Here is a 23,658-nt window from a genome sequence, read left to right as displayed (position 1 = left end):
CAGTGTAATCCTCCCAATAGATTGAGTAGGGGGCCCTCTGGTCTACAAGACATGAATATTCCATGTTTGTTTCAGATATGGCCCCTATATGACAGAGAGCGCCAACAACCTGAATGGGAAAAATGGGCCCCCGGTCCTCCTGATTGACCGGAGTCTGTGGATGACACCTGTAAGGCCTTATCTAAGTATTCTATAAATGCCCCATATGGGAGCAGGAAATATCTACTATACTGCTAGTCCAGGTCACTCCATAATACAGGAACATAAAAGCAACAGTTCGTGCTGGGCGGTATACCGGGATGAACCGGATACCTTTTTTTTCTCCCACGGTATGGATTTTTGCCCATACCGCTATACCGGTCGGGCCCCTCCCCCACCCTCCGAGTCAATAAAAAAAAATTAAACTTACCCGTAATGGGGGTGGTCCGGGCCATCCATCCTTCCTGTAGTGTCCGGCGGTATTCCGGGTGGAGGGTAAACCGGTCCGGGCTGTCCTTCTCCGGGGGTCCTCTTCTCCACTCCGGGCAGGCTCCGGCCTAGTACGCTGCATAGACGCTGCTACGTCCGTGACGTCAGGTGCGTCGCTGCGCAGCGGCGTCTATGCTGCGTTACGAGGCCGGAGCCTGCGCGGAGTGGAGAAGAGGACCCCCGGAGAAGAAGGACAGTCCGGACCGGTTCACCCTCCACCTGGAATGCTGCCGGACACTACAGGAAGGATGGATGGCCCGGACCACCCTCCCCGGACGGTCCCTGCAGCAACTGGGAAGGTGAGTCAGGGTCTGGGATGGACAGGGGTCTGTATAATATACTATACCTACAGTAGGCCCTCCAGCTGTTGCAAAACTACAACTCCCAGCATGCCCGGACAGCCAACGGCTGTCCGGGCATGCTGGGAGTAGTAGTTTTGCAACAGCTGTAGGCACCCCTAGTTGGGAAACACTGCCCTATACTATATACTACTATATTGTCCAACATGCTGGGAGTTGTAGTTTTGCAACAGCTGGAGGCACCCCTGGTTGGGAAACACTGACCTATACTATATACTACTATATTGTCCAACATGCTGGGAGTTGTAGTTTTGCAACAGCTGGAGGCACCCCTAGTTGGGAAACACTGACCTATACTATATACTACTATATAGTCCAACATGCTGGGAGTAGTCGTTTTGCAACAGCTGGAGGCACCCCTAGTTGGGAAACACTGACCTATACTATACACTACTATATAGTCCAACATGCTGGGAGTTGTAGTTTTGCAACAGCTGGAGGCTGTAGGGTTGTTTGTTACATCTATTTAAAAGGGTACTCCACTGCCCCAGTGTTCAGATCATTTAGTTCCAAAAGCCCATTTAGTTCCGCTACCCCCACCTCAATGCAAGTCTCATTGTAAAAAAAATAAAAATACCGTGAAACTTTAGAAAAATACCGTGATGCTCATTTTTGGTCATATCGCCCAGCACTAGCAACAGTATTATATTCTGTCAGCTGTATCCTATCTTATGTAATGTTGGCTTCACCACTGTACCCCAATAGATGATAGGAAGGGGATGGATCCATAATGGAGCTGGATGGCATCTGCACAATCCCATTGATCTACAGGAGACAAGCCACCGCCGAACGCTCACATGTATTGGGGAAACCATCAGCCAAGCAAAACTTCAGCTAATAGTTATGTTTCTGGGCACCCATAGGTTCTGTTCACACTGAATTGGAGAGGAATCTACTCGAGTAAGGGTGGGTTCGCACTAGGGATCGACCGATAATCACGATTTTGGGCATTATCGGTATCGGCAATTACCTTCCATTAGCCCTGACGCAGCATGACAGGGTAGTTGCGTTGCTGACTAAGGCTGGGTTCACACCACGTTTTTGCAATACAGTTCCCGTATCAGGTTTTTGATGAAAAACTGATTCCTCAAAATCGGACTAAACTGAATCAAAACGTGTGTACAAATTTCAACCCGTATACGGTTTGAAAAATGATGTCCTTTTGCAACTAGAGATGAGCGAACTTACAGTAAATTCGATTCGTCACAAACTTCTCGGCTCGGCAGTTGATGACTTTTCCTGCATAAACTTCAGCTTTCAGGTGCTCCGGTGGGCTGGAGACTCTTTCCTAGGACTGTATCCACCTTTTCCAGCCCACCGGAGCACCTGAAGGCTGAACTAATTTATGCAGAAAAAGTCATCAACTGCCGAGCCGAGAAGTTCGTGACGAATCGAATTTACTGTAAGTTCGCTCATCTCTAGTTGCAACGTTTTTTTAAGAAAAAAAAAATGCATACGTTTTTAACTTTTCATTCCATTTTGAATAAAGTTTCACTTGTTTGATTGAAATTCCAAGAAAAAAAAAAACTGTACAAAGTCAAAAACCGTATGGTACAAACCTGATGGAACCGTACGCACATACTGTTCTGTACGGTTCCCATTGACGCCCATGATTAAAAAAAAAAAAATAAAAAAAAAATAAAGTACACAGTTTAATACGGTTTTTCATCCGGATCAAAAAACATGGTAGTCTACGGTTTTGGGTACGGGTAAAAAAAAAACAGGACAAAACTGTATAAGACGCAAAAGAGACACAACAGGATGATGCGTTTGACATACGGTTTACAGTGTTAAGTCAATGCATATGGTTTTCTATACGGTTCCGTACGGTTTTTAAATGGAAACCATATATGGGAACTGTATAGCAAAAACGTGGTGCGCATGCATCCTAAGGGAGTGTTTCCCAACCAGGGTGCCTCCTGCTGTTGCGGAACTACAACTCCCAGCATGCACGGACAGCCTTCGGCTGTCCGGGCATGCTGGGAGTTGTAGTTTCGCAACAGCTGGAGGCACCCTGGTTGGGAAACACTGGTCTATATAGTGATGCAATGAAAGTCAGATTTGATTGACAGCTGGAGAGTAGAGCGTACTGCCGCACCCTTTGCCCGGCTATTACTCACGATCGCAGATGGTCTTAGGACTGAGACTCCGTGTAATCTAAACTTTCCACATACGTCAAAAGTTTTTACTACTGATAGCGACTCTTTACAAGTCAAAATCCAAAGATTCGTTTTGCAAGGCTTCAGAGTAATCAGGCCCCCCACCCCCAGTTCCCCCAGCCCCCGAAGCATAAAGAGTTAAGCAGGGATGCATATCATCGCCACCACCTCCATGAGCAATACAGCGAATACAGTAAACAGCAGTGCATAGGGCATCACTGTTTACTATAAAAAGGTGCAGGGACTCCTATTAAAATGACAAGTGTCTCTGATCCTCTGTTTCCACGGTGCCATATGTCAGAACGTCAAGGAAACTACATACAGAGCAGGAAGCGCATACTTAGCGGTCACTACAGTGGAAACTGCCGGTCCGGGGCCCGGACATAGACAGCAGGGGGGGTGAGGATCCTTTAGGCTATGTTCACACGCTGAAATGTCTCCATGGCGACATTCCGGACACAGAGGCGCTAGGAATGCGTGCAGACTATGCACAAGGAATGAACCTGTTTGTTCTTTGTGCGGACATGAAAAAAGGAATTCCCGTGCCGGAAACTTTCTGGCGCGGAAATTCCGCAGTGTGCACAGCGCAGCAGAACCCAATTGAATTCAACGGGACTCTGCTGCTGTGGAATCTCAATGTGGAACCCGGCACGGATATTCCGCCGTGTGAACATGGCCTTAATCTCTACAGGTCACAGATTTACTCAAAGCGAATACCAAAAATTTGGTTTCGACAAATACATAATTTTTTTTTTATTGTACATTTTGGGATGTTCTGAATCAATTCCTCACCACTTCCGGTTCTTATCAATTTTAATAATTTTTTTCTTCTTTTGGTGTCTGCTGGAACAGGGGGGGGGGGGGGGGGCAGTAAGTGGATGTCCCCTTTAATGGTACATTCACACGAGCAGATTTTTTTGTGGGTTTTCCGCTGCGTATTTGAAAGGGGGCGGGCTCTTCTTGGCTGTCCGCAGCAGATTTTCCGCAGTGGAATTGACGCTGCGGAAAATCCGCCGCAGTCCCTACGGGCTTGCGGCGGATTTTCCGCAGAAAATCTGCTGTGGACAGCAGAGAAGAGCCCGCCCCCTTTCAAATATGCAGCGGAAAACCTGCAAAAAAAATCCGCCCGTGTAAACGTACCCTAAAGGGGTACTCCACTGGGAAAAAATTATTTAATCAATTGGCGGCAGAAAGTTAAACAGATTTGTAAATTACTTCTAATAAAAAAAAAAATAAAAATCTTAATCCTTCCAGTAATTAGCTGCTGTATGATCCACAAGAAGTTCTTTTCTTTTTGAATTTCCTTTCTGTCTGACCACACACAGTGCTCTCTGCTGACACCTCTGTCCATTTTAGGAACTGTCAGGAGCAGAAGAGGTTTTCTGTGGAGATTTGCTTCTACTCCGGACAGTTCCTGACATGGACAGAGGTGTCACCAGAGAGCACTGTGGTCAGGCAGAAAGGAAATTCAAAAAGAAAAAAAAAAAAAAAAAACTTCCTGTGGATCATACAGCAGCTGATAAGTACTGGAAGGATTAAGATTTACATATCTGTTTAACTTTCTGGCACCAGTTGATTTAAAAACCAAAACATGAACCCCTTTGAGAGGATCACTGGTCACCATTAGAGTGGTGGGACTGGTGTTACCAGGTCGGAGGGAGTTTCATCTCGGTCAACCACTTGGAGATTATGACTTATGAGTTTTTTGGGGTTTTTTTTGGTTAAAGTCAGAAGCCGTAATCACCGAGTGACCTCTAACCTATGGACGGCTAACATGAGATTCTATTAACCAGTAACACCAGTCTCTCCGTCATACTGGTGACCAGTCACAATCCGCTTTTAGAAAGGGATGTCCACTTCCCGCCAACCCGTACCGGCAAACCACAATAGTGTATCATCTGACAGACACCATTGGATGATGAGGTCACGTGACACCCCTAGCAATAAAAAGATGGCGGCGGTACAGACAGAAGGTCAGAAACACTAGAAAAAAAAATAAATAAAAAATCCTCAGATTGTTGTAAATCATTGAGGACCCCTTTAGATCATCGACATGTTTGTGGTAAACTATACCGCCATATTGTCACAATACAAAACGGCAGTGTTTCCAAACAAGGGTGCCTCCAGCTGTTGCAAAACTACAACTCCCAGCATGCCCGGACAGCCTTCGGCTGTCCGTGCATGCTGGGAGTTGTAGTTTTGCAACAGCTGGAGGCACCCTTGTTGCACTTGCCATCGACAGTGAATAGAAAGCAGTCAAGCAGGTGCGATGCACCACCATTCACAAGTGGGGGGATAATTTAAAGGGGGTCCCAGTTAACCTTAAAGGGGTACTCCGGTGGAACATTTTTTTATTTTTATCAACTGGTTACAGAAAGTTAAACAAATTTGTAAATGACGTCTATTAAAAAATCTTAATCCTTCCAGTACTTATTAGACGCTGAATACTACAGAGGAAATGCTTCTCTTTTTGGAACACAGAGCTCTCTGCTGACATCACGACCAGAGTGCTCTCTGCTGACACCTCTGTCCATTTTAGGAACTGTCCAGAGCAGCATATGTTTGCTATGGGGATTTTCTCCTACTCTGGACAGTTCTTAAAATGGACAGAGGTGTCAGCAGAGAGCACTGTGCTCATGATGTCAGCAGAGAGCTCTGTGTTCCAAAAAGAGAAGCATTTCCTCTGTAGTATTCAACAGCTAATAAGTACTGGAAGGATTAAGATTTTTTTTTATGGAAGTAATTTACAAATTTGTTTAACTTTCTGGCACTAGTTGATTTAAAAAAATAAACTAAAAAGTTTTCCAGCAGAGAACCCTTTAAGGTTAACTGGGACCACCTTTAAATTATCCCCCCCCCCCCTGGTGAATGGTGCTGCAGCGCACCTGCTTGACTGCTTTCTATTCACTATCTATGGTAGTTGCAACCAGGGTGCCTCCAGCTGTTGCAAAACTACAACTCCCAGCATGCCCAGACAGCCTTCGGTTGTCCAGGCATGCTGGGAGTTATAGTTTTACAACAGCTGGAGGCACCCTGGTTGGGAAACACTGCAATACAGTCACCCCCTACAGCACCATTAACCCTTATAGACCGTTAATACGGAACCCATAGGACCCCAGTGGCACAGATATAAGGTACACAGCCCCTATGCTGAGCAATGATAAGTTATCACCACCCAACCACTCCCACTGTCACTCACCCTCCACAAACACCGGCTTCCAAGCCTCAAAAACCGACCCTCACACTCCCCCAAGCCTCACTCACCCTTGACTTTGCCGAAGGTGCCGACCCCCAGCGTGTCCCCCAGGATGTAGTGTCCGATCTTCACCCGGCCGTCATGATGCTTCTGTTTATCGGCCGCCATTTTTCGCAAGGAACTGAGCCTGCGCATTGCGCGCTCCCGCGAGGCCGAGTTATGAGGAGGAGACGGCGGCGCGCACGAAGGGTGGGCGGGGCCGTGTGCTCGCGACGAAGGTGGAGACAGGGGGACGGAGGCGGAGCCCGGGGAGGTAGGTCATTTTATGAGGCGCGGAGAGGCGATGATTGGCTGGAAAGGGAAAGGGGGCGGGGTCAGCGGCGTTTCTTAATAAACAAGCGTCAGAGCAGTGTGTGGAGGTCACACACTAAGGAGCGGTGAGACCTGAAAGGAACCTGTCCGCGCCGGTCACAACCGTCAACCGAACGGCGCTGCTGTGTTCACGTTTGGTGTTTCCCGCGTTTTGTACCAAACAACGACTGATATATTAATAAAAAAAAAAAACTTAATCTCCCTATATGGGTGCATGTACACCACAATTTTTGCAATACAGTTCCCGTGTCAGGTTTTTGATGAAAAACTGATTCCTCAAAACCTGACCACGTTTTTCAAATACGGTTACCGTATACGGTTTTCAGCTAAAAAAACGTATGCATCCGTATACAACCGTATGACTCCAAATTAAAACGTATACGGTTTCCCCAGTATACGGTTCCAAAACATATGTACGGTTCTATCCGTTGGCATCCGTTTTTTGCTAACGGTTTTGCTATTTTGTTGGAATTAGTTTTCCAGCAATTTAATAAAGTTACTATTGTTCTATTGAAATTCCAAAGGATGTGGGAGTGGGATGTCTGGGATGAATTCTAGAAAGATCTGCGCATGTGTCAACTCCAAAAACGGATTCGAAAAACCGTGTGCAACCGTATTCTGAAATTCTGTGTACGGTTCTCATAGACAACAATGTTAAAAGAACCGCATACGGTTCGCATACGGTTTTCCAACCGGAGGCAAAAACGTGGTCGACAGCATTTTTGCCTACGGTTGAAAAATCGGCAAAACCGTATCCGAGGCAAAACGGATGCAACCGTACACAACATTTGGAATACGGTTTACAATGCATTCTCTATGCATACGGTTTCGGATACGGTCGTATAAGTTTTTTTGCGGAAAATACCTCTGGTTACCGTATTTGAAAAACGTGGTGTGAACCCAGCCTAATTCACACCACGTTTTTGCAATAAAGTTCCCGTATACGTTTTCAATGTGAAAACCGTACAGTACTGTATTGAAAACCGTATGCATTGACTCTCCATTGAAAACCGTATGACAAACGATGCATCCGGTTGTGTCCATTTTGCATCCTGTACGGTTTTGTCATTTTTTTTTCCCGTACCCAAAACCGTAGTCTACCACGGTTTTTGGGCCGGGTGAAAAACTGTATTAAACCGTATACATTTTTTTTAAACATGGGAGTCAATGGGAACCGTACAGAACAGTAAGTGCGTACGGTTCCATCCGGTTTTCACCATACGGTTTTTGACTTTGCACAGTTTTTTTTCTTGGAATTTCAAACAAGTGAAACTTTATTCAACATGGAGTAAAAAGTTAAAAACTTATACCTTTTTTTCTTAAAAAACGGATGCAACCGGACATCATTTTTCAAACCTTATACGGGTTGAAATTTGTACACACTTTTTGATATAGTTTAGTCCAGTTTTGAGGAATCCGTTTTTCATCAAAAACCTGATACGGGAACTGTCTGTGGAGAAAATAAAAAGAAGACTGATGAAGTGCGCCTCGTGTATTACCCAAGGGTGGAATGAGTGGTGAGTGGGGGGCAACCCCGCAAAGCTTATAGATGGCTGCTCACCTGATGGTAGTAATAAATGCGCATTTAACCCACAGATGGGGTGTTTAAGGTCCGAGCCGCTGCTGAGCCAAAGGGTTGCAGGAGAAGACTGAGTCGTCCTGCAGGAAAATGACCCTTGGGATAGGCGCTGCTAGCTCTGATAGGAAGGATGAAGCGAAGTCAGAAATACTGGAAAAAGTCCTCAGCGGGACATTTATTAAGTACAAAAATAAAAAATGGATGAGATGACGCGTTTCGGGAGGATCCCTCCCTTCCTCAGATCAGGATAACAAGATAGCAGTGTTGACAGGTTTATGTTGCCCCAAAATGGGCACCAAAGACAGGGGGGAGGAGTTAACAGAGTACAGGTAAAATCACAGTATAAGGTACAACACATTAAAATAATACAATACATATATAAAGCATCTCTAAAAATACATATTTATTGAATTCTAATATAAAAAAAGATATAGTGTTGGTAAACAGGTGTGTTATGATAAAACAGCTGGAGAACCGCAGTGGGCCGGAAATGACCCACCACGGCGTCTCCACATAGGAGGCTGAACAGAGCTTCCGTTCACACACCGCGGTGGGTCCTTTCCGACCCACTGCGGTTCTCCAGCTGTTTTATCATAACACACCTGTTTACCAACCCTATATCTTTTTTTCGGTCTATATTTTTGACTTTTTTTTATTTATGTTTACGCCGTTCACTATAGGGGATCTTTAACATTATATTTTGATAGACTGGATATTTACGCACTAAATAATTATAATTTTTTTACGTTTTTTTTTTTTGTAAAATGGGGGAAAAGTGGTGATTTAGATTTTTATTGGGGGAGGGGGCTATTTCACTTTTTTGGGGGGGGGGGGGCTATTTCACTGTTTCACAGATCTGGACTGTCCGTACAATGTATGGTGAGCCTGGTTTCAAGTTACTGTGATAGCCTAAGGGGTGTAGGGTATGGGGAGTGTAGCTGTGCGGGTATCAAAGGGTACTTGTTAACCCTTGCTATTCGTGACGCCAGGGTGTGGGCTCCTCAATAAAGCTTTTCCTACCGCCGCCCTTCCCAGGAACGATAGGGAGGTAGATGATAATAGGTTTGAGGTAGATAATAATAATGGAAAGCTTCTGTAAACAGCATTAACTTTTACTGAAGATTTTCTGTACACTTCATTAACACAACAGTCTCTTATCATAACAACAGCTTCCTTTGGAGATTGACAATGGTTGGGACTTTAGCTTTAAGAGTCTATGGGGGAGATTTATCAAAGGATTTAGACTGATTTTTCTTGCCTAAATTTGTCGCACAGAAAGTCGCAGTCTAAATATGTGCGACTTTTCTGCGACTTTTGCTCTAGAGGATTTTTAGAACATGATGCATGCAAGTCTATTTTAGACTGAAATGCATTGAAAAATGCATTGGTGCTGAATTTATCAAAAGCGACAAGTCGCATCGGCTGAAAGTACGCCGAAATGTCAGACCATGTTGGAGCAGGTTTAAATATAGACTAAAGCATAGATCATGCAGTCTGTGCACAGAATTTATCAAGAGCCGTGCGCCATTTGATAAATTAGGTGCACAATAGACCAGCCTAACCCTCTGTAGTTTGGTCTATATTGATGCGGGACATAGACAACTTTGATGAATATCCCCCTATTAGTCTATTGCCCTGTTCCACTGGATTTTAGGGGAATTAGTTGCGGTCCAGTAGTCACGCTAGTATTAGCAGGAATGAGATTTAAACTCACGATTTTGGTTCTGCTGAGGCCGTAGGTTTTGAGGCTTAGCGTGTCTTTGAAAGTTGCGCAGAACCGTCCTGTTAGTCCGGCATCCACGAGAGCAGCAACCCAAGAGAGCGATAATTGGACGCAGCTCCATTATATGGGCAGGGGCTGGACTAACGCTAATTGGTCCATACGTATGTCAATCACCATTACAGAGATTTGTGGGTAACACGTAACCCAAGGACCTCCTATGGTCCTGCAACATACCATAGAGGTTACTAGCATGGTCACATGACCGAAGGTCCTGCGACGCTGAAAAAGGTAAGTACTATACATTACTATAGAATATAGCTTCAATTATCAAATATATACATTTATTAATATTAAAGTTAGACTTAAGGAGAGGCGACTAGGGGCTTTCCCACCTGAGGAACCCTACCTGAACGTAGTTACTCTGACTTTGGGGACCTCTGCACTAGGTACTGGATGCAATACGGTACCGGGATACCACATTACAATGACCCAGAAAAGACCATTGTATGTTAAAACTATTATGTTGAGGCCATTGTAAGTTAAAATAATGAGCATATTCACCATTTCATCCTTAAAGAGAACCCCTCATGATCTTGTTAAATTGTATAATCCTCCCAGTTCGCTGCCCCCATAATGATAAACCACCCGCTGCCTTTATTTTTTATTATTTTTTACTTTTCTACCTTGATATTTTCTGCTCAGTCTCAGTCAGATTCACAGACTGGGAAGGGGCGTTCCCCAGCAGGTGTGACATCATCTGAAGCCATACAGGGAGAACTTCCTCCCTCACTCTGCTACACACAGCCCAGAGCAGTTCAGTGTGAGATGAGCTATGATTGGCAGCATTTCCTGCTTTTGGACTTCTGCCAGGCCAGCAGGAGTCCAAAGTCTGTGCAAAACATGGGGGAAAATGTGCTCTGGACAAGTAGGGAGGCACCTAGTGGCAGTTTTTTTTAAACACAAAAAAAACATAGAAAACTTCATTTTTTTTTTAACTAAGTATGTTAGAAAGATGTTTTATTTACAATAAGGAGTGTAATAGAAAAAAATAGTTTTAATGAGAGTGCCCATTTAAGGCTATGTACACAGTCTGAAAGTTTATTTGACGCTCAGGATCCAGAGAAGGCCAACCTAAGAGTGAGCCCCCTGCCATTGCCTGTGCGTCCACTCGTAGCAGCAATCTGCACACAGGGATCTGCGCTACTGTAGTAAACTGCGCCCACATGCGCAGAGTACTCAGAGACATCGCAGCTGCTCCCTGAGTTAGGCAGAGAGCAGCCATGATGTCTGCAAGTAAACAGCGTATGTGGGCGCAATTTACTACAGTCGCACAGATCCCTGTGTGTGTGCTCGTAGCAGTATATTGCGGACACACGGATACGGGCACAGGCAAGGGGGCTCACCCTAGGGTCGGTCATCCATTACATGTGACCCTACCCTAAAGCAGAAATAAACTGCAATAAAAATGCAGCAATTTTAACAACTTTGCCTATTTAGAAAAATTTACATATTTCTAACCCACCTCTTAACTATGACTAAATCCAATATTGCGGAGCTTAGAGCTCCCTGATCTTTATCATCTGCTTAAAGGGGTACTCCGGTGGAAAACAATTTTTTGAAATAAACTGGTGCTAGAAAGTTAAACAGATTTGTAAATTACTTCTATTTAAAAATCTTAATCCTTCCATTACTTATCAGTTGCTGTTATGATCCACAGGAAGTTCTTTTCTTTTTGAATTTCCTTTCTGTCTGACCACAGTGCTCTCTGCAGACACCTCTGTCCATTTTAGGAATTGTCCAGAGCAGGAGAGGTTTAGTATGGGGATTTGCTCCTACTTTGGAAAGTTCCTAAAATGGACAGAGGTGTCAGCAGAGAGCACTGTGGTCAGACAGAAAGGAAATTAAAAAGAAAAGAACTTCCTGTGGATCAAACAACCACTGATCATAATGGAAGGATTAAGATTTTTTAATCTGTTTAACTTTCTGGCCCCATTTGATAAAAAAAATAAAAATAAATTACAGTGGAGTACCCCATTAAATAGCTCATAGCAGGAAGGTGTGGACAGCGAGACAATTTTTTTGTCCATACCTCCTGATAAGGTTTCGGGCAAGGTCATGGGAACTAGTGAAGCCTCAGCCAAGGATGGGAGGCGGCTTAGCTGCTGCTAGACTCAGTAGTAGACATGCCCATAACAACAGCCTTATAGAGTACCTCTCATGATCTTGTTGCATTTTATAATCCTCCCTGTCCACTCTCCTTATCATGACAAACCACCCCCTGCCTTTACTTTTTATTATTCTTTTAGTTTCCTACCTTGATATCACTCTGTATTCTCTACTCAGTCTCAGTCAGAGAGGGGAGAACTTCCTCCCTCACTCTACTACACACAGCCCAGAGCAGTTCAGTGTGAGATGAGCTATGATTGGCTAATGCTGCACTCCCCCCCCCCCCCCCCCCCCACCTCAACACTCCAGACTGCATTTCCTGATTTTGGACTTCTGCCAGGCCAGCAGGAGTCCAAAGTCTGTGCAAGAGATAGGGGGAAATGTGCTCTGGACAAGTAGGGAGACACCTAGTGGCAGCTTTTTTAAATACAAATGGAACATAGAAAACTTTATTTTATTTTTAAACAAAGTACATTAGGAACATTTTTTTATTTACCATAAAGAGTGCAATAGAAAACATTTTTTTAATGACAGTGCCCATTTAAGTCTGTGTGTATAGTCTAGTCTGGGACTACTATCATGCCTTATGTAGTTTTTCAGCAGTAAAATATTTACTTCCCCATTCTCTGAAGATGAGATGGCTCTGCTCATCTCGCCACAGTGTGTACTGCAAAGCTATCAATCTTGTATGTTGATGGGAAAATTGCAATATTTTAAGGAATTTTGTATGGGACACATTAAAGGAAAACTGTCATCAGTGTCACTGCACTAAGCTGCTGTTACAGGCAGGTAGCGTGGGGGACACTGATGACAACCATACTTACGTGTCCATGATCCGTGCTCTGGTTGTGCCAGTATCTTCCTCTGTTCTCTCCGTTCGCCGGCCGTTTGGGGCACAGGCGGGGCTTCATGACGTCACCGCTGTTGTTTATCTGCTGGGCCCTGCTGCGAGCAGGCCTAGGGGAAAGAGCAGCGGTGACATCATGAAGCCGCTCCTGTGCCCCAAACGGTGATGGTGACAGTTTTCCTTTAAAAACACCTAAAATATGCATGTATAATTTATTTCCTGATTACTTCATCTGTAAAAACACAACTACCGTAACTTCTGTTTATCATTAGACCAAACAGGCCAATAATTCCCTTATGTAAAATACCCAACCATAAGCCAAACAGGACATTGCTGGGATGGTGCAAATATTATCATTAGTTGGCAGCACATCTCCCTGTATAAACAGACAATGGCCCTCATTTACTAACAGGATCCTGACACTTTTTGTCGGGTTTTGCGCCAGAATTTGCGCCAGAATCTGGCGCACAACCCGACAAAATCAAATTCACTCAGAGTGAAAAAAACAAACAACAAAAGGGGCGTTTTTCCTTACAAAAGGGGCGTGTTCCCGACAAAATGAGAAAAAACACTCCGAGTGTGAAGAAAACTCACAGGAAAACCTGTGAGTTTTGCTTCACAGAAAACCGACAGCTCAGAACTGTCGGTAAATTCCTCAAAAGGGAGTGAATCCTGCTACCCCCAGCATGGAACAGGGTCTGTTCCATGTTGGGGGTAGTAGTAGAGGGGCTGAGGGATTGATCGCACTGGGTCTCACTTCTGAGACCCGATCAAATGTTATTAAGCAGGGGAGCGGGCGGCATGTTCCGATCCCCTGCAATGTACTGTAAACTTTCATTTTTAAATTTCCCACCAGAAGCCCTGAATGGCCGGGACCGAGGAGCCAATCAGGGCTCCTGGCAGGGTTTTAATATAGAAGTGCTGTGGTGGGCAAAGATGTATAGAATCGCTGGGGGGTATATATCTGGCCCCTCCAGCGTTTCTATATATCTTTCCCCCTGCTGCGCTATATCAAACTTAGTGCCCGCTGTGCTTGAATAAATGTACTGCCCCTCCAGCGCTTTTATATATCTATACTGACCCCCGCTGCGCATATACTGACCCCCGCTGCGCATATTTATATATGTACTGCCCCCCCCCCCCCCAGCTGCACATATTAATATTCATATTTTCTCCCTCCCCTGGCTGCCAATGAATGAAAACTCTATTAGCAGGGGAGCGGAAGGCTGCTGCCCGCTCACGCTGCTAAGAGTTTGTCATTCACAGCGGGCAGCAGCTGCATATCATGCTGTGGGGGTCAGACATATGGATATATGTCTGACCCTCACATCATACATATACAAATGCCGGCTCACCGCTATGAATCACAAGTAAAGCAGTGCAGAGAGGCTCGCGCTGCTGCTCCTAATAGCTTACTTGTCGTTCATAGCGGTGAGCCGGCATTTGTATATGTATGATGTGAGGGTCAGACATATATCCATATGTCTGACCCCCACAGCATGATATGCAGCTGCTGCCCGCTATGAATGACAAACTCTTAGCAGCGTGAGCGGGCAGCAGCCTTCCGCTCCGCCGCTAATAGTTTTCATTCATTGGCAGCCAGGGGTGGGAGAGCATGAATATTAACATGCGCAGCTGGGGGGGGGCCAGTGTATATATAAATATGCGCAGCGGGGGTCAGTATATGCGCAGCAGGGGTCAGTATAGATATATAATAGCACTGGGGGGCAGTACATTTATTCAAGCACAGCGGGCACTAAGTTTGATATAGCGCAGCAGGGGGAAAGATATATAGAAACGCTGGAGGGGCCAGATATATACCCCTCCCCAGCGATTCTATACATCTTTGCCCACCACAGCGCTTCTATATTAAAACCCTGCCAGGAGCCCTGATTGGCTCCTCGGTGGGGAATTTAAAAATGAAAGTTTACTGTACATTGCAGGGGATCGGAACATGTCGCCCGCTCCCCTGCTTAATAACATCTGATCGGATCGGGTCTCAGAAGTGAGACCCGGTGCGATCAATCCCTCAGCCCCTCTACTACTACCCCCAACTTGGAACAGACCCTGTTCCATGCTGGGGGTAGTAGTACAAGCACTAATGTAGTCAGAATTTGCAGAGACTTTTTTCTGTCGCACAGAATACATTTTGTACCACAGAAAAAAAAAACGCAACAGAAAGAAAGGGAAATTGGGCAACAGATTAGTAAATAGCATCAGAAAAAAAAGTAGTAAAGGACTTGCAAAAACACAAACCGACACTCCAATGTGTGGCTGACAATGATGTAAATGAAGGGCCTCACAATCACTGTGTCACATAAATTGTGCGTTAAACAACCACTGATCTGCAAGATTGGCGCTCGTATCAGTCTTGGATCTGCCTGTATAAAATGAACCTTAGTAAAAGGTTTTCTCTGGTAAAATTTATGTTGCAGAATGTAAATACTGACTCAGGTCTGTGTGGTGGAGCACGGCCTGCCCCCTAGTGGTATAAAGATTTATCACAGTAGTTACTTTAAACATGCTGTCGTTTGTCTTCGGAAGGTTCACCAGTGTTCACACAACCTCTGGATCTAGATCCCGAGGGAGAACCCTAAGGGTCTATTCACATGGCAGAATTTCCGTTGCGGAATTATGCCTCAAATTAAAGGGGTATTCCATGAAAAAAAATGTAATCCTTCCAGTACTTATCGCTGCTGAAGTTGAGTTGTTCTTTTCTGTCTGGCAACAGTGCTCTCTGCTGACACCTCTGTCTATCTCACGAACTGTCCAGAGTAGCAGCAAATCCCCATAGCAAACCTATCCTGCTCTGGACAGTTCCTGAGACAGACAGAGGTGTCAGCAGAGAGCACTGTTGTCAGACAGAAAAGAACACCTCAACTTCAGCAGCTGATAAGTACTGGTAGGATTAGCCAAAGGCAGCCCTAAGCAATAACAGAGCCAGGGAAGACACTGAGGACAAGGTAAGACCTCGGGCTTTCCTAGCAACCCATAGCCCTATGGGAACACTAGACACCAGGGAATAGCGGCACTTAATGTTTAAATGTCATGATCTGTATACATCACAGTATTTAAACAGTTAAATGACAGACATCGGAGCGATCTCCGCTGTCCGTCATTACCGGCAGATGTAAGCTGCTGATAGCAGCAGACATCTCCCGGTCATGACACGGACCTTACCTGCAGGCCCCCGTCATGTCCGCCCAACCGACCCATGACATACATGTATGCCATGGGTTGGGAAGGGGTTAAAGGGGTTATCCAGGAATAGAAAAACAGAGCTAATTTCTTCTAGAAATAGCACCACACCTGTTTTTAGGTTGTGTGTGGTATTACAACCTTTTAATAATGCTGGATTACCCCTTTAGAAATATCTATGTACTTTGCTTTATTCAGCCAACCCTTGACCAGTCTTCCTGTTTCAGCTCCTGAAAAACAACCCCAGAGCATATTGCTGCCCCACCATGATCACTGTAGGAATGGTATTGGGCAGGTGATGGGCAGTGCCTGGTTTCCTCCAGACATGATGCTGCCCCCACCATGATCACTGTAGGGATGGTATTGGGCAGGAGATGGGCAGTGCCTGGTTTCCCCCAGACATGATGCTGCCCCCACCATGATCACTGTAGGAATGGTATTGGGCAGGTGATGGGCAGTGCCTGGTTTCCTCCAGACATGATGCTGCCCCCACCATGATCACTGTAGGGATGGTATTGGGCAGGTGATGGGCAGTGCATGGTTTCCTCCAGACATGATGCTGCCCCCACCATGATCACTGTAGGGATGGTATTGGGAAGGTGATGGGCAGTGCCTGGTTTCCTCCAGACATGATGTGGCCCCCACCTTGATCACTGTACGGATGGTATTGGGCAGGTGATGGGCAGTGCCTGGTTTCCTCCAGACATGATGCTGCCCCCACCATGATCACTGTAGCGATGGTATTGGGCAGGTGATGGGCAGTGCCTGGTTTCCTCCAGACATGATGCTGCCCCCACCATACTTCACTGTAGTGATGGTATTGAGCAGATGATGGGCAGTGCCTGGTTTCCTCCAGACATGATGCTGCCCCTACCATGATCACTGTAGGGATAGTATTGGGCAGGTGATGGGCAGTGCCTGGTTTCCTCCAGACATGATGCTGCCCCCACCATGATCACTGTAGGGATGGTATTGGGCAGGTGATGGGCAGTGCATGGTTTCCTCCAGACATGATGCTGCCCCCACCATGATCACTGTAGGGATGGTATTGGGCAGGTGATGGGCAGTGCATGGTTTCCTCCAGACATGATGCTGCCCCCACCATGATCACTGTAGGGATGGTATTGGGAAGGTGATGGGCAGTGCCTGGTTTCCTCCAGACATGATGTGGCCCCCACCTTGATCACTGTACGGATGGTATTGGGCAGGTGATGGGCAGTGCCTGGTTTCCTCCAGACATGATGCTGCCCCCACCATGATCACTGTAGCAATGGTATTGGGCAGGTGATGGGCAGTGCCTGGTTTCCTCCAGACATGATGCTGCCCCCACCATACTTCACTGTAGTGATGGTATTGAGCAGATGATGGGCAGTGCCTGGTTTCCTCCAGACATGATGCTGCCCCTACCATGATCACTGTAGGGATAGTATTGGGCAGGTGATGGGCAGTGCCTGGTTTCCTCCAGACATGATGCTGCCCCCACCATGATCACTGTAGGGATGGTATTGGGCAGGTGATGGGCAGTGCCTGGTTTCCTCCAGACATGATGCTGCCCCCACCATGCTTCACTGTAGGGATGGTATTGGGCAGGTGATGGGCAGTGCCTGGTTTCCTCCAGACATGATGCTGCCCCCACCATGATCACTGTATGGATGGTATTGGGCAGGTGATGGGCAGTGCCTGGTTTCCTCCAGACATGATGCAGCCCCCACCATGATCACTGTATGGATGGTATTGGGCAGGTGATGGGCAGTGCCTGGTTTCCTCCAGACATGATGCTGCCCCCACCATACTTCACTGTAGGGATGGTATTGGGCAGGTGATGGGCAGTGCCTGGTTTCCTCCAGACACAATGCTGCCCCCACCATACTTCACTGTAGGGATGGTATTGGGCAGGTGATGGGCAGTGCCTGGTTTCCTCCAGACATGATGCTGCCCCTACCATGATCACTGTAGGGATAGTATGGGGCAGGTGATGGGCATTGCCTGGTTTCCTCCAGACATGATGCTGCCCCCACCATGATCACTGTAGGGATGGTATTGGGAAGGTGATGAGCGGTGCCTGGTTTCCTCCTGACATGATGTGGCCCCCACCTTGATCACTGTACGGATGGTATTGGGCAGGTGATGGGCAGTGCCTGGTTTCCTCCAGACATGATGCTGCCCCCACCATGATCACTGTAGCGATGGTATTGGGCAGGTGATGGGCAGTGCCTGGTTTCCTCCAGACATGATGCTGCCCCCACCATACTTCACTGTAGTGATGGTATTGAGCAGATGATGGGCAGTGCCTGGTTTCCTCCAGACATGATGCTGCCCCTACCATGATCACTGTAGGGATAGTATTGGGCAGGTGATGGGCAGTGCCTGGTTTCCTCCAGACATGATGCTGCCCCCACCATGATCACTGTAGGGATGGTATTGGGCAGGTGATGGGCAGTGCCTGGTTTCCTCCAGACATGATGCTGCCCCCACCATGCTTCACTGTAGGGATGGTATTGGGCAGGTGATGGGCAGTGCCTGGTTTCCTCCAGACATGATGCTGCCCCCACCATGATCACTGTATGGATGGTATTGGGCAGGTGATGGGCAGTGCCTGGTTTCCTCCAGACATGATGCAGCCCCCACCATGATCACTGTATGGATGGTATTGGGCAGGTGATGGGCAGTGCCTGGTTTCCTCCAGACACGATGCTGCCCCCACCATACTTCACTGTAGGGATGGTATTGGGCAGGTGATGGGCAGTGCCTGGTTTCCTCCAGACACGATGCTGCCCCCACCATACTTCACTGTAGGGATGGTATTGGGCAGGTGATGGGCAGTGCCTGGTTTCCTCCAGACATGATGCTGCCCCTACCATGATCACTGTAGGGATAGTATGGGGCAGGTGATGGGCATTGCCTGGTTTCCTCCAGACATGATGCTGCCCCCACCATGATCACTGTAGGGATGGTATTGGGAAGGTGATGAGCGGTGCCTGGTTTCCTCCAGACATGATGCTGCCCCCACCATGCTTCACTGTAGGGATGGTATTGGGCAGGAGATGGGCAGTGCCTGGTTTCCTCCAGACATGATGCTGCCCCCACCATGATCACTGTAGGGATGGTATTGGGCAGGTGATGGGCAGTGCCTGGTTTCCTCCAGACATGATGCTGCCCCCACCATGATCACTGTAGGGATGGTATTGGGCAGGTGATGGGCAGTGCCTGGTTTCCTCCAGACATGATGCTGCCCCCACCATGATCACTGTAGGGATGGTATTGGGCAGGTGATGGGCAGTGCCTGGTTTCCTCCAGACATGATGCTGCCCCCACCATGATCACTGTAGCGATGGTATTGGGCAGGTGATGGGCAGTGCCTGGTTTCCCCCAGACATGATGCTGCCCCCACCATGATCACTGTAGGGATGGTATTGGGCAGGTGATGGGCAGTGCCTGGTTTCCTCCAGACATGATGTGGCCCACACCATGATCACTGTATGGATGGTATTGGGCAGGTGATGGGCAGTGCCTGGTTTCCTCCAGACATGATGTGGCCCCCACCATGATCACTGTAGGGATGGTATTGGGCAGGCTATGAGCAGTGCCTGGTTTCCTCCAGACATGATGCTGCCCCCACCATGATCACTGTAGGGATGGTATTGGGCAGGTGATGGGCAGTACCTGGTTTCCTCCAGACATGATGCTGCCCCCACCATACTTCACTGTAGGGATGGTATTGGGCAGGTGATGGGCAGTGCCTGGTTTCCTCTAGACATAATGCTGCCCCCACCATACTTCACTGTAGGGATGGTATTGGGCAGGTGATGGGCAGTGCCTGGTTTCTTCCAGACATGATGCTGCCCCCACCATACTTCACTGTAGGGATGGTATTGGGCAGGTGATGGGCAGTGCCTGGTTTCCTCCAGACATAATGCTGCCCCCACCATACTTCACTGTAGGGATGGTATTGGGCAGATGATGGGCAGTGCCTGGTTTCTTCCAGACATGATGCTGCCCCCACCATGATCACTGTAGGGATGGTATTGGGCAGGTGATGGGCAGTGCCTGGTTTCCTCCAGACATGATGCTGCCCCCACCATACTTCACTGTAGGGATGGTATTGGGCAGGTGATGAGCAGTGCCCGGTTTCCTCCAGACATGATGCTGCCCCCACCATGATCACTGTAGAGATGGTATTAGGCAGGTGATGGGCAGTGCCTGGTTTCCTCCAGACATGATGTGGCCCACACCATGATCACTGTATGGATGGTATTGGGCAGGTGATGGGCAGTGCCTGGTTTCCTCCAGACATGATGTGGCCCCCACCATACTTCACTGTATGGATGGTATTGGGCAGGTGATGGGCAGTGCCTGGTTTCCTCCAGACATGATGCTGCCCCCACCATGATCACTGTAGAGATGGTATTGGGCAGGTGATGGGCAGTACCTGGTTTCCTCCAGACATGATGCTGCCCCCACCATGATCACTGTAGGGATGGTATTAGGTAGGTGATGAGCGGTGCCTGGTTTCCTCCAGACATGATGCTGCCCCCACCATGATCACTGTAGGGATGGTATTGGGCAGATGATGGGCAGTGCCTGGTTTCTTCCAGACATGATGCTGCCCCCACCATGATCACTGTAGGGATGGTATTTGGCAGGTGATGGGCAGTGCCTGGTTTCCTCCAGACATGATGCTGCCCCCACCATACTTCACTGTAGGGATGGTATTGGGCAGGTGATGGGCAGTGCCTGGTTTCCTCCAGACATAATGCTGCCCCCACCATACTTCACTGTAGGGATGGTATTGGGCAGGTGATGGGCAGTGCCTGGTTTCTTCCAGACATGATGCTGCCCCCACCATACTTCACTGTAGGGATGGTATTGGGCAGGTGATGGGCAGTGCCTGGTTTCCTCCAGACATAATACTGCCCCCACCATACTTCACTGTAGGGATGGTATTGGGCAGATGATGGGCAGTGCCTGGTTTCTTCCAGACATGATGCTGCCCCCACCATGATCACTGTAGGGATGGTATTGTGCAGGTGATGGGCAGTGCCTGGTTTCCTCCAGACATGATGCTGCCCCCACCATACTTCACTGTAGGGATGGTATTGGGCAGGTGATGAGCAGTGCCCGGTTTCCTCCAGACATGATGCTGCCCCCACCATGATCACTGTAGAGATGGTATTAGGCAGGTGATGGGCAGTGCCTGGTTTCCTCCAGACATGATGTGGCCCACACCATGATCACTGTATGGATGGTATTGGGCAGGTGATGGGCAGTGCCTGGTTTCCTCCAGACATGATGTGGCCCCCACCATGATCACTGTAGGGATGGTATTGGGCAGGCTATGAGCAGTGCCTGGTTTCCTCCAGACATGATGCTGCCCCCACCATGATCACTGTAGGGATGGTATTGGGCAGGTGATGGGCAGTACCTGGTTTCCTCCAGACATGATGCTGCCCCCACCATACTTCACTGTATGGATGGTATTGGGCAGGTGATGGGCAGTGCCTGATTTCCTCCAGACATGATGCTGCCCCCACCATGATCACTGTAGAGATGGTATTGGGCAGGTGATGGGCAGTGCCTGGTTTCCTCCAGACATGATGCTGCCCCCACCATGATCACTGTAGGGATGGTATTAGGTAGGTGATGAGCGGTGCCTGGTTTCCTCCAGACATGATGCTGCCTCCACCATGCTTCACTGTAGGGATGGTATTGGGCAGGTGATGGGCAGTGCCTGGTTTCCTCCAGACATGATGCTTCCCCCACCATGATCACTGTAGGGATGGTATTGGGCAGGTGATGGGCAGTGCCTGGTTTCCTCCAGACATGATGCTGCCCCCACATACTTCACTGTAGGGATGGTATTGGGCAGGTGATGGGCAGTGCCTGGTTTTCTTCAGACATGATGCTGCCCCCACCATGATCACTGTAGGGATGGTATTGGGCAGGCGATGGGACATGCCCGGTTTCCTCCAAACCTGATGCTGCCCCCACCATGCTTCACTGTAGAGATGGTATTGGGCAGGTGATGGGCAGTGCCTGGTTTCCTCCAGACATGATGCGGACCCCACCATGATCACTGTAGGGATGGTATTGGGCAGGTGATGGGCAGTGCCTGGTTTCCTCCAGACATGATGCTGCCCCCACCATGATCACTGTAGGGATGGTATTGGGCAGGTGATGGGCAGTGCCTGGTTTCCTCCAGACATTATGCGGACCCCACCATGATCACTGTAGGGATGGTATTGGGCAGGGGATGAGCAGTGCCTGGTTTCCTTCAGATGTGATGCTGCCCCCACCATACTTCACTGTAGGGGATGGTATTGGGCAGTTGAGGAGCACGGTGACTATTTTTTTTTTCCAGACATGACTCTTAGAATTGAGGCTAAATATGTATATTTTGGTTTTATTAGACCACAGAATCTTGTTTCTCACAGTCTGAGGGTCCTAGGTGTCTTTTGAAATTCCAGGTGGCTTTTATGTCTTTCACTGAGGAGATGATTTTTTTGGCCCTTTCTTGTTATAAAGCCCTGATTAGTGGACTGCTGGAGTAATGGTTGATTTTCTAAAATGTTGACATTCTTCCTCAGCCAGAGTGACCATTAAGTTCTTGGTCACAACTCTTACTAAGGCCCTTTCTCCTTTAAATAAATTAGTTTGGTGGGGTGGCAGCTCTAGGAAGAGTCCTGGGTGTTCCAAATGTCTTCCATGGTAGGGCCCATTCACACTTCATCCCCCATCCAGTGGGCACCGCATGGACATGCAACATCACTATTGATGACAACACAGACTGCATGGATTTCCACCAAAAACATTAAACATGTTTTCAGTCCGGAAATAAATTTTCCATTGTGGAAAAAAAAAATTCTGCTAAACATTTTTTTTTTAAATCGACTGGTGCCAGAAACTTAAACAGATTTGTAAATGACTTCTATTAAAAAATCTTTACCCTTCCAATACCTTTGGCAGCTGTATACTACTGAGGAAATGCTTTTCTTTTTGAATTTCTTTTTTGTGTTGTCCCCAGTGCTCTCTGCTGACACCTGATGCCCGTATCAGGAACTGTCCAGAGCAGGAGAAAATCCACATTGCAAACCTATGCTGCTCTGGACAGTTCCTGACATGGACAGAGGTGTCAAGTACTGTGGACAAGACAAAAAAGAAATTCAAAAAGAAAATAATTTCCTCTGTAGCATACAGCCGCTAAAAAGTACTGGAAGGGTAAAGATTTTTTAAAACAAGTAATTTACAAATCTGTTTAACTTTCTGGCACCAGTTGATTTAAAAAAAAAAAAAGTTTTCCACCGGAGTACCCCTTGAACCCCTTGGGGATGGAGCCCATTATAACCCTAAGGACGGGAGCATTTTTTTTGCAATTCTGATCACTGTCACTTTAAGCATTAATAACTCTGGGATGCTTTTACTTTATATTCTGATTCCGAGACTGTTTTTCCGTGACATATTCTACTTAGTGGTAAATGTTTGTCGATACTTGCATCATTTCTTGGTTAAAAATTCAAAAATTTGATGAAAAAATAAAAAATTTTGCATTTTTCTAACTTTGAAGCTCTTAAATGTAAGGAAAATGAATATTCCA

The 23,658-nt window shown here is 47.1% G+C and overlaps 1 protein-coding gene across 1 annotated transcript in view; it reads right to left on the bottom strand.

Moving 5' to 3' along the window:
• PRKAA1 (protein kinase AMP-activated catalytic subunit alpha 1) overlaps window positions 1-6,466 on the bottom strand; it is a 52,767-nt gene extending 46,301 nt beyond the window's left edge. Inside the window, exon 1 of the mRNA XM_056545957.1 lies at window positions 6,251-6,466. Coding sequence (XP_056401932.1) covers window positions 6,251-6,377 — 127 coding nt within the window. The 5' untranslated portion in view covers window positions 6,378-6,466. The remainder of the gene's footprint in view (window positions 1-6,250) is intronic.
• Between the last annotated feature and the right edge of the window lie 17,192 nt (window positions 6,467-23,658).

This window comes from Hyla sarda, chromosome 1 (genome assembly GCF_029499605.1).
Source record: "Hyla sarda isolate aHylSar1 chromosome 1, aHylSar1.hap1, whole genome shotgun sequence".
Taxonomy (NCBI): Eukaryota; Metazoa; Chordata; class Amphibia; order Anura; family Hylidae; genus Hyla; species Hyla sarda.
The sequence above is the reverse complement of the archived record's forward strand: the minus strand, read 5'-3'. Positions and strand labels throughout refer to the sequence as shown.